The 18,328-nt window shown below is 47.2% G+C and overlaps 1 protein-coding gene across 5 annotated transcripts in view; it reads right to left on the bottom strand.

The window, feature by feature from the left end:
* Window positions 1–18,328, bottom strand: part of CDC14B (cell division cycle 14B) — a 49,579-nt gene that overhangs the window by 12,525 nt on the left and 18,726 nt on the right. For all 5 annotated transcript variants that reach the window (XR_014018228.1, XR_014018229.1, XM_081262792.1 and 2 more), the window contains exons 6-12: window positions 15,838–15,904; window positions 12,772–12,834; window positions 10,040–10,127; window positions 9,505–9,735; window positions 3,900–4,038; window positions 3,585–3,750; window positions 2,794–2,891 (exon numbers count right to left, since the gene is read on the bottom strand). Coding sequence is in view for 3 of the 5 variants with exons in the window: in XM_081262792.1 (XP_081118918.1) it covers window positions 2,794–2,891; window positions 3,585–3,750; window positions 3,900–4,038; window positions 9,505–9,735; window positions 10,040–10,127; window positions 12,772–12,834; window positions 15,838–15,904 (852 nt within the window). In the remaining 2 variants the exon portion in view is untranslated. The remainder of the gene's footprint in view (window positions 1–2,793; window positions 2,892–3,584; window positions 3,751–3,899; window positions 4,039–9,504; window positions 9,736–10,039; window positions 10,128–12,771; window positions 12,835–15,837; window positions 15,905–18,328) is intronic.

Here is an 18,328-nt window from a genome sequence, read left to right as displayed (position 1 = left end):
GAAGGCCAGCCGAGCCACACACCCTGAGGGTGCGAAGAAGGCGGACCGCCATCCAGGCCTGCTCTCAGTGGCTAATGTGGCTCTGCTGCCCTGGCCCGACCCTGCAGCCTCTCCCATGAGAGATTCCCTGGTTCTCAGAGCCTCCAGAGATGCAGGAAGTTTCTTCCTTCAAGTGGGCTTTGAATAGAACCTCTTTTCCTACCACCTTCACTCTGGATATCCGCAGCCAGCAAGCAGGGAGTCCAGATAACCATATGATCATTCGCCAAAACATTCCAGCTGACTTTCCATCCCGTTCCTCGAAGGTCGGGTGAAAAGACATCCAGGGTCACCTGCAGGTTCCCTGGGTAGTTAAAATCTGAACACCAGTTTCAGCTGGGCACAGAGGCCCACGCCTGCAATCCTAGCAGCTCAGGAGGCTGAGGCAGGAGGACCTCAAGTCCACAACCAGCCTCTGCAACTTAGCAGGCCCTGTCTCAAAATTAAAGAATAAAAAGGGCTGGGGACGTGGCTCAGTACTGAAGGGGGGAAAAAAAAACTTACCATTTACAAATTTTATAATCTCAACTTTCCCAGAACTGAGCACCAAGTGATTGGAACTCTAGAAAACATAGCCCTGAAGGTCGTGGAGAGGGCGACTGAAGGATATCTCCTACAGGGCCCTACTTAATGGAAACTTTACCAGGAAGAATCTAAGCTAGGTGCAGTGGTGTATACTTGTAATCCCAGTGGCTCAGGAGGTTGAGACAGGAGGATCATGAGTTCAAAACCAGCCTCAGCAAAAACTAGGCCCTAAGCAACTCAGGGAGACCCTGACTCTAAATAAAATACAATATGGGGCTGGGGATGTGGCTCAGTGGTCCACTGCCCCTGAGTTCAATCCCTGGTAACCAATCAAACTAATCAATAAAAATTAAACCATGTTAAAAAAGAAAAAGAAGAAGAATCTAAATTCCAATCCTAACCCTGAGGGCAGTGACCTATTAAGAAATAAAGGGCTCGTGCAAATTCTTTTTTGTTTTGTTACCAAGGATTAAACCCAGGGGAGCTTAACCACTGAGCCACAAGTTGCTTAGGGCCTTACTATGTTGCTGAGCCTGTGATCCTACTGCCTCAGCCTCCAGAGTCAAGCCTCGCCACTGAGATTACAGGCATGTGCCACCACACCTGCCATGCTGCAGATCCTCAAAGAACAAAACAGAAACTTTGGACACAGCCAAAAGCGTCAGTTTTCTAGAGCCTGCAATTCACAGGATGGTCAGCAGCCTAAGCGCATCTGCAACAGGGGAGCCTGCTGGGTGGGCAGATTCTCTAAAGCTACATACAGCCCACCCCCCGCCCCTTAATACAGTCGCATCATAAGGAGCTCCGCAGGAACTCAAGGGCACTGAAGAGTCTCAGAGGCTGCTCGGGCCTCCTCCCTACCCTACCCCATCATGTCTAATTCCAGGACAATGATTTTCTAAACAAAAACAAGTACTAAGGCCTCAGATTAAAAAAAGTTTATGAATCCCAGCGGCTTGGGAGGTTGAGGCAGGAGGATCACTGAGTTCAAAGCCAGCCTCAGCAATGGCAAGGCGCTAAGCAACTCAGTGAGACTCTGTCTCTAAATAGAAAAAAGGCTGGGGATGTGGCTCAGTGGTTGAGTGCCCCCGAGTTCAATCCCTGGTACCCCTCCCCCCAAAAAAAGTTTAATGAGTTGGGCATGTGGAGGCATGTAGGAGGACGGCTCAAGTCCAGGAGTTCAAGGCCCACCTCGCCACACAGCAAAAAAATAAAGGAAAAAAATTAATAAAATCAAATCAAAGGCCTTGAATCTGAAGTGTATCACACAGTGCACTCCACGTACCTACTCACATGACATGCACCCCATGAAAGGCACAGCTGTGCAGGGGCCTACCTGACGTCAGCACCACTCACAAGGCACTTTGGAGGGAAGACCTGATTCTCTGCTTGGGGTGGTGTAAGACCTTCCTGGGGAGTCTGGTGTGTAATGTGACCTCAGCACCTGAATCTACGGGGTGGCACCACTGGACCACTTTTAACTAAAAAGAAAGCCTGTCCCAGCTCACGTCAAGGATTTGTTAAGCTGTCAGCTCCTCATCACGTTACAGGATGTTTCCTAAATAAATGACTCGCTCCTCATGACGAAGGCCAGAAACCTGTTGGCCCACAGTGAAGGGAGGTCACTAGGAGGAAGGGACCCAAGTCAGGGGGACACTCGCAGAGAAAACCTAGGAAAAGTACGATGGCCATGGAATCTGACCCTCCACACCATCCAACAGCCCAGGATGGCCGTGAGCTTGACTCCAAGCCAGCGACGTGCAGAGAAGACACACGGGGACACACCCTCCATGGTGGCACTTCCTAGTCTCACGTGCTGTATCTGCAGCAATCTGAAAATAACTCCCCAACAGGAAATCTACCCAAGTATCATCTTGACCAGTTCACTGCGGTCTCCACACCATGTGATGACTCTACGGTTCCACTGGAGCAGAACAGGGAACCTGTGGTGGGTAGTGACATCAAGAGTCGTCATCACAACTCTGCTGGCGTCCCCTGAGGGCAGCACCGTGGTCCACCAAGCACAGGCTGGCCTGGCCAAGCACAGCTCCCAGGGTTATGTCAGAGACGTGGGCAGGCGGGCGGCCGAGGGCTTCCCAGGCGAGCAGCCCTGGATGTTGACCACCATCAGCACCCACTGCAGAGGGCAGCCAGGGGCACGTGGCTGGAGAAGAGTGCAGGGGACCCACACTAAGCAGGACCAACCACAGCAAAGGAAGCTAGACTCACGTGAGCGGGACAGTGTTAGTTTTTGATTGTCTTCTGCTTTTCAGGGCCCGGAGTCTGTCACCTTGTGTCACTCCACTGATTTCCTCGTCATCGCTGTACTGTGTTAAGTACAAAGACACCAAGCTAACGATGCAGGTCGCATTTATTAACGCAGAAAAGCATAGGGGCCTCTCTCTCTCGCTCTCTCTCTCTCTCTCACACACACACACACACACACACACACACACACACACGAGTTTTTGCTCAACTTTAAAACATTTTTCTCTTTCCAAAATCAAATGAGTCACATATCAAGTTCACAGGCACCAATCCCGATGGCCCTCTGGTAACACAGCTTACGGACAGTGGAGTGGCACATGGGTTTTCAGTTTGGGAATCATTCTTTATAGAATGTCACCATGCCACTTACGACAGGTGGTACCACAGCCCTCTTTGAGTCCTCTCCCAGTTCCCGAATCAGCAGTCGGGAGAGGAGGGAGTGGGTGGGCCAGGTCAGGGAACAACCAGATCATCTAGAGAGCTAAAACCGATTTTTAATTCTGGGGACCACACACAAATTTGTTTTAGCTCTTGTGTGGACAATGTTCCTAGGGAGGGTTATACGTATGAAGAACTATGTGACCATGGCCCCTCGATTGAGAATATGTGCTTCGTTATTAATAATAATACGTGCTTTCTTATTTCTGACTAGTTTTCTCCATCGCCCTACAAGGTGCTCAACAGCACATAAAGCACCGACAATAGCACTCTGAGGATGGTGCTGGGGACAGTGCTGGGGACCGCTCAGTTACCGGTTCAGGTTCCTGCTTGTCCCGATTCTCCACACCATTTATTGAAATGTCATCAACACCCGAGAGGAGTCTGGAGAAGGCAGCCGCTGTCCGATGTGCTCCGTTCTCCTGCCCCCTTAACTTTTGCCGAAAGTAGTCCCCTTCCATCCAGAGGCTGGCTTGTTTCCTGGAGCATGCAAGCAACAACAAAACACAGCTTTCCAGAAGGATCCATGAGCGACACTTTCCCACCAGACTGCCCCTACTAGAAACTAACTCCCCAGTCTCCAGACATGTGTGTCCCCGAGCAATGACAAGAGCTTCCCGTCCACTTACATGACCAAGAACTGCTGCTGGGGCCCAATCACAGAGCCGGGTCTACAGATGCGGACCCACGCGATGGTCTCAGCGGCTGTCATCCTGTAGTGCTTCATGATGTAGCAGGCTATCAGAGTGCCTGTGCGGCCGAGGCCAGCTAGGAAAACAAACCAGCGGATGAAACCTCATCTTGCAAACTCTAAAATTTTCTGGGCAGGTGAAAAGTAATTTTAAGACTTCCCATGATCCTGCTTATCTCAACACTGGGTCTCAGGGCTGGTTATACACTGGAACCTCGGGAGGCTTTAAAGACTGATGCTGGACAGAGTTTCTAAAATCCCCCCCATAACTTGAGGTGTAGCTGAGACTGAGAGTCGCTGGATTCTCAAGCAGGGCCCTGAATCTTGCCCAAGTCTTGCCCTTACAATCGCATCCAATTAGGACCTGCAAGCACTCTGCCGATGGGCTACAGCCCTGGCTACAGCCCCAGCCCCAGATCTACTGCAACTGCCCTCTTTTCCTCATGTCCAGACGATCGACATTACACCCTGAGATGGCTAATGTCGTGTGCCGTGTCTGCTGGGAAGGAGTGCTTGGGTGAATTTAACATCTAAATGCAGAATTTTCAGGGAGCACACGCGTACTGTGGGTGGGCTTCATCCAATCAGCTGAAGGAATGAATGGAACAAAAAGACCCGTGTCCCAGAGAAGTCTCCTGCCAGCTGCATCTGCACTTCACCCAAGGGCCCAATCACAGTGGCTGCCAGTCCACACTGCAGATTCGGGATTCACGAGACTCCATGTTCACGGGAGCCAGTTCCTTCTCACACACATACACACACCCCTATTGCTTCTGTTCCCTAGAAGATCCTAATACTTATGAGGATCAGAAAAGGTATGCTGCTGTAACAAATACACCAGCATGCAGAAGTGGCTTTAAGGTCAGAATTACAGGGGCCTTTAGAGTTTTGAGGCATATTAGAAAGAGCTGTGGACTGGGGTGTGGCTGTGCGGAAGATGCTTCCCTAGCACGGGCAAGGCCTTTAGCTCATTTGCCAATATTGCTAAGAGGAGGGGGAAACAAAAGCAGCCCAGGTGGCCCTGAAAGGACTGTTGCTAGGAATACGGATGCTGAGGGTGATGCCAGGTTACCTCAGGTGGAATGTGGGATGCACTACTGGAAACTGGAGGGAAGTCGTAATTAAGTGGCAAATTAGCAGCACACAACCCCGTGTTTTGCGGAAGGCAGTGTTTGTTGAATGAGAACCCTGGAGAGTTAGTAGAAATCTGTGAAAGAAGTGAGAAGGTACAGCCTGGCTTCACCTTGATGGCTAGTTAAGTGCAAAAAGATGGGTGAAGAGGACTTGGTAAGCAACAAGGAACCAGAAACTAAAGGTTCAGAAATTCTCAGGCTAGCCATATTGAGGGGAGAGGAAAAAAAGAGAAAAACCACCCCAATAAGTTCTAAAGAGAGCATGGTGGGGCTGGGGCTGGGGCTGGGGCTGAATGGTAGCGCACTTGCCTAGCATGTGTGAGGCACTAGGTTCGATTCTCAGCACCACATGTAAATCAATGAATGAAATAAAGGTTCATCAACATCTAAAAAATATTAATAAAAAAAATCCAATGGTGTTTGCTTTGCTAGTTTTGGACTTGCTTGGGGGCCTCTCCTGACCTCTCCCTTCTGCAAGAGGAATGTCCACCTACACTTCCTCGGCCACTGCGTGTGGAAGCACACGGCTTGCTTGATTTCACAGGCTCACAGCTGGAGAGGAGACCTGCCGCAGGGAGGATCTCACCTCCAGGGTCTCTCAAACCTAATTTAGATGATGGGCTAAGCAGTCGCTCTACAACCAAGCTACCTCCCAGCCCCAGATGACGTTGTGGACTTGGAGTAGGTGTTCAAATGGACGAAGACATCGGGCTGCTGTGACTCAGTGAGTGAAGGCCACAAAGACATGGATTTTGAGGGGCCAGAAAGCAGAATCACAGGACCTGAACTCACCACTACCTCAGTGTACGTGGCCTTAACTGCTCAAGTGATCATATTTGGAGAGAATAAGGTTGAGCGAGGTTGGAAGGGAGGGGCCTTTCCTTGTAAGAAAAGGAAGAGACCCAAGAAGCCCTGAGAAAGCTCAGGGAAGACAGTACTCAGCAAGTCAAGGACAGAAACTGTGCCAGAGCCCAACCCTGTGGGCACCACCACCCCAGGCTGCCTGGGGTCACACGCCTCCAAACTGTGGGGAAAATAAGGTCTGTTACTTAAGACACCCAGGGTGTGGCGCTCTGTCCCAGCAGCCCACCAGACAGACATGCTTCTTAATGCATCTCCGCTTCCCGCCTCCTAGGGTCTTCATCCAGCGCTCCTGCGTCAAATCCTCTTCGGGTTCTAACTAGACCTCAGCCAGGGCCCTCCACCGCGTCAGGAATGGCCCTGCAGGGTGGCTAATCCTGTGCCTGGTGGGAAGTCTAGCAACTCCCTGATGTCTACCCGCGAGACAGAACAAGCACCTCTTGCCAACTTGTGAACAGTAAGAAACAGATGTCTCTGTACCATTGCCAAATGTTCCCTGGGGGAGGCAAAAGTGCCCTGGCTGAGAATAAGCTCGACTGCACGCACTGTATAATTTAAAAACGAAATGACCAGTGTTGGATTGTGTCTGCTTGAGTGGCTTTTTAAGGTACAGCTAAAACACTTACCATAAAATTTACCAATCTTTTTTTCCATGTATCATTTTCCTGATTTCATTTAATTATCTATATTCTCCTTGAACTTACTGACCATTTTTAAGACACTTGCTTGAGTCTGACAGGTAATTCAGACACCAATATTTCCTTAGAATGTTTTTTTTTCTTTTTTTCTTTTTGATACCAGGGATTGGACTGAGGAGCACTTACCTACTGAGCCAACCCCAGCTCTTTTTGTATTTTATTTAGGCACAAGGTCTCACTAAATTGCTTAAGGCCTTGCTAAGTTGCCGAGGCTGGCTTTAAACTCATGATCCTTCTACCTCAGCCTCGTGAGCTGCTGGGATGACAGGCGTGCACCACCCATGCCCAGCCCAAGATGTCTTTTCTGCACTGATGGACATTCATGTGGGCCTGTCCTTCCTTGTGTTAACTTGGAGTATTGTACTGGTCTTTGTACGCTGGCCCACCTTTGTAACCCTGGGATAAACACCACTTCATGGTGGATGATCCCCTCAGTACACTGCTGACTCCATTTGCTGGCACTTCGTTCTGAATTTCTCCATTAATGTTTGCAAAGGCTACTGGTCTAGTCAACTTTTCTCACGTCGGCTTTGTCTGCTCTGGTCTTAAGGTGACTCTGGTCTCACACCAAGACTTAGCAAGCACTGCCCTGTGGGCCAATTGGCTCGCTGACTCCATCCCATGATCTAGTGGCCTGTTCAGATTTTCTTTCTCATTATGATTCAAGGTTGGTAGGTTCTGTTTCTAGGAATGGGTCCATTACATTTGGATTACCCAGCTTGTCCCAGAATTGTTCAGGGGACTCTTTTATTGTCCTGTTATTCCTGTAGAAACCGCAGTAGTGTCCCCCTCTTCCATTCCTGACGTTCGTGATCTCTGTCCATCAAGCAGCTTAGCAACGTAGCTAAGTTTTAAAGAACCACTCCTGTGTTTGGTTGCATTTTATTTTGTTTTTCCACTGCTTATTTTGCAAACTCTAATGTTTATATTACAATAATTATAGTAATAAGCCGGGCATGGTGGCGCACACCTGTAATCCCAGTGACTCAAGAGGCTAAGGCAGGAGGATTCCAAGTTCAAGGCCAGCCTGTGCAACCTAGCAAAACCCTGTATCAACGTAAAAAAATAAAAAGGGCTGGGGATACGCTTCTGGGATCAACCCCAGGTACCCCCCCCCCCAAAAAAAAACAGATGCAGTAAAAGCAATTTTACAAGTTATCGTAAGTTGCAGTGAGATTAGGCTTTATAACTGTTCGTTATCTACCTTAACCAAAGACATTTATTTTTCCCGTGCCTTCAGGTTATTGCCTAGTGTCCTTTCATTTCTGCTTTCTGAAGGATGCTCTCGGGCACTTCTTGTAGTACAAGTCTAGCAGTAACGACTCCCCCCGGCATTTGATTACCCAGGGATGTCTCAGTGTCTCCCTCATTTTTTAGGGACTTTTGCAGACTACAGGGAAGCTCCAGGGTCCTGGGCTGACTGGATCTATCAACCCCCTGCCTCTGGCTTCCACGGTTTCTGTTGAGATGGTGAATAACCTGCTGTCTCTCTGGCTGCTTTCAAGATACTTTGTGTCTCCAGCTTTAGGCAAATTGATTACAGTGTGTCTTCATGTGAGCAGCTGAGTCTGTCTCTAGGAGTGGCTGATCTCCTTGGATGTCCATATTCATACAGCAGGGCGGCCGGACTGTGTCCCAAGGTCCGCAGACTCTGCTCAGGGCTCTTCCCTGTTTCCTTTCTCTTCCTCGGAATTGATTGTCTCTTCACAGTTCTATTTTCTTCCCACATTTTTAAATTCCTGTGTCACAGCTGTACGTGCTGCTGGGACTTGCTGTTCCACGTTCACACACGCACACAACACAGACACAACAAATCACTCCTCGGCAGTCCCTTCCCTCCCCTGGGTCCCTTTCCTCTATCCATCTCCTTCGATTCTGGTGAGATACCCCCCACCGTTCTTTTCCTTTTCCTCGTTAGCTTCCGCATGACAGAAAACACACTACCCTTGACCTCATGAGTCCGTCCATCATGCTTCTGTTTTTATAATCACTAACTCTTTACCTGCTTCCCCAAATCTTCTCTGGAATCCCTCCAATAAAATTTTCATTTCGTTTTCTTACATTTCATTTCCAGAATTTCTTCCTGGTTTCCTCCTGCTTTCTATACTTTTTTTAAGTTGATATGTCCATTTTGTTTATGCATCATTTTCTTGACATGTTCCACATTCTCTTTTTACTCTTTGGCATCGTCTAAAAAAGTGGTTTTAAAATATCTGTCTAGCAAGCCCACGGCTTGTCTTTCTCGGGGACAGTTTCTATTCACTCATTTTTCCTTTTGAATTGATCACACTTTTCTGCTTTCTTTGACTGCATGAGAATTCTTCACTGGAAATTGAACATCTGGATATTACTATAGTTGTAACTACAAATACAGTGGTTAACTCTGGAGTTCAGAGTTTACTGGGTTTTTCCCTAATGTTGGATTTTTCTTAACAATGATACATCCCTTGTCTTATTAATAACTAATGAGAAGACTTCAGTACATCCTAGCATATTTATATGATGCATTATCCCACAGCCATTCATTTGGAAAACATTATGTACCAGGCACTGCTGTAAGTGCGGAAAACACAGAGGTCTGTGTAGTCTCCATGAGGACCACCTCTCCTGAGAATCTGCCGTACTCACCGGCGTTCCCAGAACTGGCCATACCACGGGCACACAATGGGTATCTGGCAAATAGATGAATGCCTTTCATTGTAAACTCACTTATAAAAATATTTTACTAGACTTTTCACATAGATCCAGGGTTTTGAAAGCCTTGCTTTAAAAATGTAGGCCTCTCCATGTGTCCTGGCATGGAACTGAGCGTTCACGTGCACGCCACCCTCAACCACCCCCAGGAACCTACCTTTACAGTGCACGGCAATGGCACCCTCGGCATTCTCACAAATATCCAGAAACTCTTTGACAATGGCATCGGTTGGGGTGCTGCCGTCCGCAAAGAAAAGATCGTGGTGATCAAACCCAGCATCCGTGAAGCGCTTGGCATCATACATCCTTTTATTCAGACGAATAATGGTAGTGACATTGTGAGTCTTAAAATATGGAATGTAAGTCTCAGGAGAATGTTGGTGATAACCTACATAAAGAAATGCACCAGATCTTGTGAAAGGCAGGAAGAAAACCATGAACAGTAGTTTCACCTGTAACATTCACACACGCACACTGGGAACAGTATCTGGACTGGGGAGTGATTACCAATTGGATTCTAACTGTAAAAAACAGAATAAAACGAGTTAAAATCCAGGTGGAATGATGAATTCAAATGACCAAGTGTGTTTGGATAATAAAAACTCAGTCAAGCTGAGTTTAACTCTCTGGTCTTCTTCAAAGGAAAACACAGAAGGGACATTTATATCCACTGGCCCCACAGGACGGCATACCACTTTCAAGTCTGGATCTTGCGTGAGGTCCACAGAAGGCAACGAAGCGGTCTGGTATTATCCAGTTTAAATCTCCATTTTCTGCTCTCTGCAAAGGGAAGAGCAGCACAGTTCACTTGTGGGCTCTCTCTCCTCCCACCTCCCTTCTCACTAGAGCGACATCCAGGGAGGACACCCGCTGGTGTTCCAGCATTTGGCTTACCTAGATAGAGAAAACATGTTTTATTGTAAATGTTCAATTTTATAGGGACAGGCACAGAAAGGAAGTGCATGACTCCAATACACTCTACAGAGTCTCGGGTGAGTTACTGTTATACAGACATAAAGATAAGTTAAACTTGGTGAGTCCTAAAATGTGCTTCTTACATCTTTGGCCCACCACTGCAAGAACTATCATTATTAACCTAATTCATCAATTGCAAATCTCTTGTTCTTAAGGATTCCACATGACCGCATGAAATGCTGCCAGAGGAACCACCTCTCCATTATCTGAGGGTTTGAGGCTCAAAATAACCATGGTAGGAGTAACCCCAGCAGCTGGGGAGGCTGAGACTGGAGGAGCCAGAGTCCAAAGCCAGCCTCAGCAACCTAGCGAGGCCCTAAGCAACTCTGTGAGGCCACATCTCTACATATAAGGTATGAAAAGGGCTGGGGTGTGGGTCGGGGTTAGACACCCCTGGGTTCCACCCGGTACCAAAAACATGAACCAGAATCTCTAAGTGCTTCCACCTGAAGGAGACCTCAGCACGCACCTTTCCCATTACCCACAAGGAGAAAGGAGCCTTAAAAACCAAACTACTTACTTATTCCCTCCCCGCCCCAGTACTAGGGATTGAACCCAGGGATGCTCACCACTGAGCCATGTCCTGTCGAGAGCCACAGCCGAAGGGGCCCCAGCAAACTTCCAGCTGCCAGCTGATTGGCTCCTCTGCAGTGACGTCATTGGGTTGTTTCCCGCCCTTTCAGACCAGAGCTGCTCAATGGGGGACCCTTTTGGCTCCGCCCACGCAACCCAGCCAATCAGCCTCAAGAGCGGGAGGAGGGGGTGGGGGGTTGAGAGGCTTGCCAGAAGCCAGGTGGTGGCAGTTGGGCTCCGAGGGATTTCCTAAAGAGTGTGTTCTAAAAATAAAGTTCGTTTCTGCTTGACAAGTGGCTGGTGAATTGTGCCCAGCCAGACTAGGCATTTTGCTGGGCCGCTGTGAGCCAATCAGCTGGAAGTTTGCTGGAGCCCCTTCAGCTGTGGCTCTCAACAATGTCCCTAGCCCTTTGTTTTGAGACAGGGTCTCACTAAGTTGCTGAGGCTGGCCTCAAACTTGTGGTCCTCCTGCCTTAGTCTCCCGAGTCACTGGAATTGTAGGCGTGCGCCAATACACCAGGTTCAACATTTTTAAATGTTTTAGAAATAAAAATACTATTTTTAAAAATGTAGATGGTACTGTGGGGTTTCTGCCTGACACCCCCCCTCAACTTTCTTCATTTTTGTTTGGACTGTCTGATAAGGCTGACCCCAGTACCCCCGCTTCTGGGCAGGCCAGAGAATTAAGTCTGGCCAGAAGATTCCACACCCCTCCACGGAGCACAGGCTGGTGCTGGGCCAGGCCGACGGGCGCATTTCCAGGTGTGTGCTGGAACTCAGCACTCTTCTCTCCTGAGTGTGCTGACCTGATGGCTCTCAAGGGCTGGTCTGGGAACAGCGCCTGCTTTAATCCAGCTTCTCTAAGTGTCTGAGCACTAGACAGGTTCATGCTTGAGCATTAGGAATATCTGCTCCTGGATTTTTTTTTTTTTTTGGGGGGGGGGGGTACCAGTGATTGAACTCAGAAGCGCTCAACCACTGAGCCACACCCCCAGCCCTATTTTGTATTCTATTTAGAGATAGGGTCTCATTAAGTTGCTTATTAGCACCTAAGTTGCTGAGGCTGGCTTTGTTTGACTTGCAGTCCTCTTGCCTCAGCCTCCTGAGCTGCTGGAATTACAGGCAAGTACCACAGCGCCCGGCGTTACTCCTATGTTTTTAATTGATGGGATCCAGTAAAATATCTCTGCTCACTTAAGCCACTTGTGTTTGCTTCCTATGATTGTGAGACAAGTGTCCTGACTTAATACAAACAAAAGTGGCATTTCTCAGAGGTCATTAGATGACCGCTCACCTCCTCACACCCTATGCCAAGGGCTTCATGAACTTTGTCTCGCTCTCTCAGTCTATGGGAGTAGACAATCCCAACATTTTTTAACTTAATATTACAAAAAATGCACAGGCGCACTCTCCTCCACGCTGCAACCACTAACCCCCGCCCGCCATACCCCTGTGAACTAGGGCTGGAGAGACGGGTAAGGGGGAAGGCATGAAGGACTAGTCTACACATACAAACCATTCTGAATTTTTTTCAAAACATAAGATTTTTACTTACTTCTGCAAATACCACAGGTGAATAGAGTTGAAAACAGGGGGGGAAATGGGGTTTTTCGTCAGAGCATGGGCTTTGGGTAGTGAGATGAGTAAGTTCTGCAGATCTGGCGAAGCAGGTACTATATGATGGGAGAATGTGCCGAGCACAGCCCCGAGTGTTCTCACCAACACACAAGAAGCCAACTGGGAGTGATGGCTGTGCTGATTACCTTGTGGTAATCATCATCTACTGTGCAAACATTATGCACCTTAAATATCTACGTTTGTCATTTATAGCACCCTAGAGCGAAGGGGGCTGAAAACATTATTCCTGAAAACTTACTTCGTAGTGTTCGTACTCCTCAAGGTCAAATGTGTTGAAATTTAAGAAGCCATACTGCATTGCCTAAAATCCAAAAGAAAGCTTTTCAGAACAAAGATGCAAATAAGGAAACAATTTCCTAATAACAAAGAGGTATCCCAGAAAATCATTATTACATTTAGATTACTGTCCACTGAACAGTTTTCAAACAAAGTGGGGACATGCCTTTCAAATGCTTCCACTATCTGGAAATGACTCATGACAACGTTTAAGGAAATTTTGTGTCTATATTTCCATTCACCAAAGATCCTATCCATACATAGTGAAATAATCATACCTGTAAAGTAATCCTAACCAACTTATTAGCTCAACCCCACCATGGTGGAAGATTAGGACGTTGAGAGCAAAAACACAATGCTCGACCCAAAGGTCTCTAAGTAGCTACTAAAGAGGAAAGAAACCATGGGCCGCTCCACCCCAAACAGAGCCCTCACATTCCATCAACACCTTCACTTGCAAATTCTTAAAGTCTCATTAGAGACCAATGTTCCCTATACTTAAAACAGCCCAGATATAACACGAAAATTCAAAGTTTTAAGGAAAAAAAAGTATTCTTTTCATAAGAAAATTTTCTGTCCTATCCTGTGACCCTGCTGAGTCACAGCAGGAGAGGACATTAAGCAAGATTCGCAGAGCATGTTCGCCCAGCTCATTGATGGCTGAGCCACACAGGACAAGAGCTAGAATTCTTGAACACCACGGCAACCGGTTCACAAGGGATGACTCCTGTAAACCCGGTCTTCAGAAATATCAATGTAAAATAAGGAGGTAGAACAACCACCAAAAAGTCCTTGTTTTATAAAACAGAGTTACAGCACTCCCTCCTCGTAATCTGCAGGAACTATGTTCCCCCAAGACTCCCAGTGGGTGCTTAAAATCAATGAGCCCTAAGTATGCTGTGCTTTTTCTTATACAAACGTACCTATGATGAAGTTTCATTTATAAATCAGGCACAATAAAAGTTTAGCAATAACCCAGAATAAAATAGAGCAATTATAATATACTGTACTAAAAGTTATTTGAAATTTAGGCATTATTTATTTCTGGAATTTTCCATTTAAAAATTTTCAGATTGCTACTGATCACGGAAAATGAAATCAAGGGTAAGTGGTAGTACAAGACCAAATCCATGATGAATTTTCCTTCCTTGAATTTAAGACATTTATATATTTAACGTACTTCATGATATTTGGAGATTTTCCTCCAGAATGACACAGTCAAATGTGGTTTACGGGCTGCGGGGGAAGCTCAGTGGTTGGTACATACAAGGCCCTGGTTCGACCCCCAGCACAGCCCTCTCCCAATGTAGTTTACTTGCAATTCTTATTTGTCTTTGAATTTTTCTTTTTTGGTGGTGCTAGGGATCAAACCCAGGGTTCCACATGGGCTAGGCAGGCACTCTACCAGGAGGCCCTTCCCCAGTCCCTTCCTTTAAATTTTATAAGGTCATCCTACAAGAAGCAGCAGTAAAATCAAAGCACAATCACAATGATATTTCATATATACACTGACCCTCAAAACCAGTCACACACGAAAAATGTTTAAATTGAAACTCAGACATGTGAGCCCTCGAATAAAACCAAATATAGTGTAAAAAGGGAATCTTCGACCTGGCACAGAGCTAACTGGGCTCAGGTGCAACACAGATCAAACAAGGAACACAACCCCCAAGTCAGTAAACAACGATGAACTGCGACGGTGTTGGTGTCAGAGTGGACGGGTCCCTCAACCGTTCCCTTCCTTCCTCTTGAAGGGGATGTGGCTGCTACGTTAGCCATTTCTGGGCCCAGCTGGCAGGGACCACAACCAGAGCGAGAAGTTATCATCTGCAGCTGTCGTCCCTCAACCTCCATGTCCCCTCCCCCTGGGCCAACACCTGCCTAGGCTGAGGTCCCGGGTCCCGTGAGCTGCTCAGGCTGGTGGCACCTACACAAAGAACTCCACCTGCCCAGTCACTGGACTGAAATCCAGGATCACACCCACGTGTCACTGCCCAGTCCAGGAAAAGGAGTCCATGGTCAGTCTCTGGGTTTTAGGCCAGTTAGTCTCCTTTAAAGACACAATTTCTGCCCAGATTCCCAGAAAGTCTGTTTCATTACACCAGGAAGCAAACCCTGGCTCCTCCGGCCTGGGAAAAGCCGCCACAGAACTTGAACTTCGGGTGGAAACTTCTTCTGTCTGCAGCTACTGATCCAGTGCCTGTGCTGTCCCCAGCCAATAAACAGGCCTGAGGTGTACTGTGACCTGACCTTGTCCCCTGGACACAGACACACAGGGCCTAATACACAAGTTATCTGAAACAGTTTGGGCGAGCGGTTGTCTTTTGTTTGGGCTTTGGGGTACTGAGGACTGAACCCAGGGCCTCCTACACGCTGAGTGCATGCTCTTCCACTGAACTCCCCATCCCCGCCCTGAAAACCATTTTGATGAAGTAACAGTGACCCACTGAGTTTTACATAGTCTTTAACTAGTTGAGTAACCAAATTCCTATGCTGAACTGAAAATTGAACACCTGGAAAAACAAAATCTGTGTTTCAGTTACTGTATTATAGACGTACGTTTGTAGAGTAGTATTAGTGAGACTCAGACACATAAGACACATAAATAAAAGAGAATTTGGAACTGGTCATCTATTTACTTAATGTTTCTTTCAAATTACAACATGCTCAAAACAAATTCTGGATCTAGGACTTAATTCTTAAACTATCTCTTTATATCCTTTCCACCCCCTGCTCTGTTGTTCTGGGGCTGCTGGGGATCAAACCCAGGGCCTTGCTTGTACCTGCCTGGCAAATGCTCTAATGCTGAGCTGCACCCCTGCTCTTGTACCAAATCGTGCATAGCAGCACTCAGAAAACTCTCCTGGTTTGGTGTCATTCTGATGTGAGCTGGAAAATGGAATGCCTCTGACATGGGACACATCCTGCAAAAAATTCCAGCAGATGGATCTTTGGGGAAGAAAGCTGGGTGACCCTTGAGCTGTCCTCACTTCTAGCACAGCCCTGGGAGCACTTCCAAGTCACTTACCTTCTTCACTGCATGAAAACAGTCGAGAAGAGTAATGTAGAAATTGCAGCTTCCGTAGGCAGCATCTCTGAAATTCCGAAAGTATGGAAACACATTAACTCAGTGGACTTTCCGCAGCGAACTCACCTCAAAACAAAGCTGACCAGGATTTAAAATCAAATACGTCTGACTGTTCTAGTGACCTCTCTGGGTGGCTTTTGGTTTAAGAGCTGGGTTCATTCTTGAATTTAGACAAGAAACATCTACTCCTCCTCACAAAAGAGCGGGGCATCTGAATATTTTTTCTTAAAACTGGAAAATACCTTATCAAATTATTATCAGAAAAGATTGCCTTTGAATGCCAAATCACATGTGTATGTGTGTCCAAATACGTACTTGTGTCTGTGCATGTGTCTCCAAGTAGAAAGACACACTGAGAAGTCAAGGTAGTGGCTGAAAAATCGGTGAAAACTCACAAGCACTTTGTTGCCATCACTGTGTTCAGACTTTTAACGATTTAATGGAAAGCTTCTTCTGACTCTGAAGGACAATAAGACCACAGGGACAAAGGCACCCACTCCCCTGGGTGGGAACACTCCACTCTGGAAAAGTGCTCACAACAGCTGACAAGACAACTCCCTCCGACCACCACACAGGCACAGGCTGTGATCTGACCACAAATCTCTTCACATCAGCTAAGATTGTACCCAAGAAAATAAGCTACCCTCCTATTTGCTTGTTTTTCAGTTACCCTGAGCTGTTAAAGGATAAAATCTTTTGAAATTAGGCAAGGTAAGAATTTGATTGTGATCATTCTAGGTAGGCCAAACACCAGGCCTACTGGAATAGCTCTCACCTGGGCCCCAGGTGGAACCAGGCTGCCCACAGGGCATCATTAATTGCTCACCTTGGCTGGGTTTTCACACAAATACCTGAAAAATTAAACTGAATCCCTCACACCCCCACAATATTGGGGATTGAACCCAGGCTCTCTTTAGCACGGAGCTACATTCCAAGCCCTTTTTATATTGAGACAGGATCTTGCTAAGTTGCTGAAGCTGGCCTCAAACTTGTGATCTCCTGCCTCAGCCTCTAGAGTAACTGGAATTACAGGGTACACAGGTAATTCACCCAGCCTACACATTAACTCTTTCTTATCCAAACCTTAAGGGACTATTGATTGAAGCAATATTAAACTAATAGTGAGGGAAATAAAGCACATCTTTTTCAGTTAAAATATTCTATTATTGAACTGGTTATTATTGAACGCCTCCCTCTCGCCTCCTCGCACCGAAGCAAGCGGCCTTCTTCAAACAGGCAGAAGAGCATCTCTGAACCTGGACGTGAGCCTGGCGGGCAGCTCTTGTCAACATCATCTATCAAACTCGGGGAAAACAGATGCAATCCACAAAGGGGGGGGCTGCTCAGAAATGGCAAAGCAACACCGAATACTAGCTTAAAAAAATACCAGCTTTCAAATCAGGACTCAAAACTGCAAATGACCCCCAAACCATCCAAGAATAACAGGAGACGGGGCAGGGGGTGCAGGGCTGTGGTAGAGCACTCGCCTCAGCCCTGGGTGGATCCCCACAACCACACACACAAGAAGGAACAAAAGACAAACCACAGCACTCGAGGCTATGGCAGCCCCCTCCATAGCCTCGTGGGGACAGACCTGTGACACCTCTGACAGGATGCCTTTGAAAGGCCAGCCTCCAGCTTCCCAGGAGATGGACCAAGGATTCCAGATACTGAAGTTCAAGGGAAGCAAAGCTGGTGGTGACAGAAGGAACAGCCAAGGCTACTTGGGAGGTGACAGGGGCAGCAGGAGGGCATCTTGGGGAGGGTGGCGGCCTTCTGCATCCTGTGGTAGTTCAAGACCACACAGAACTGGGCTGTGCTGAGCACTTAGGATGACTGTTTTTAAAAGCTGTACATGGAACAAGTAGCAGCAGAGCAGAGCCCAAGCCCCATCTGCCTGATGTCCCCAGGAGAGCTCCGGACAGACAGCCTCCTACACATCTCTCCAGAAAAGAAGGCGGAGCCCAAGAAGAGAAAAGAAACCCTGGCCCGTGGCTCAGTGGTAGAGCACTTGCCAAGGGGGCACAGGCCCTGGGTGCCAGCCCCGCCACACACACACCAGCTCAGGAGCCCAGAGGGGTACCGAGGATACCAAGGAACGGGAGCACCTGAGGGAACCAGAAAACACAACGGTGCCCACTATTTTCTCACTTAGATAAATATTTATTGCAATAGAAATCACATAAGGAAGCACACTTTAAACTCAGTGCTTGAAGAGACAGGTTCAATTAAATTTAAATATTGCTTCTGAACATTAAATTCATTTGCTGTAAAAGAATGCCACTCTTGCAAAAGCTGTTGTTATCCATACTCTGTTACACTGATTCTTTACCCTTCAAGTGGCAAAGATAAAAATGATCTAATCTCTTTCAAAGTACTGTCAGGCTTAATCCAAACTGGCCTACTTTCTAATTAGAAAGTCCTACAGAAC

Source organism: Spermophilus citellus, assembly GCF_964194105.1.
Source record: "Spermophilus citellus genome assembly, chromosome: 12".
NCBI classification, from domain to species: Eukaryota; Metazoa; Chordata; class Mammalia; order Rodentia; family Sciuridae; genus Spermophilus; species Spermophilus citellus.
The sequence above is the reverse complement of the archived record's forward strand: the minus strand, read 5'-3'. Positions and strand labels throughout refer to the sequence as shown.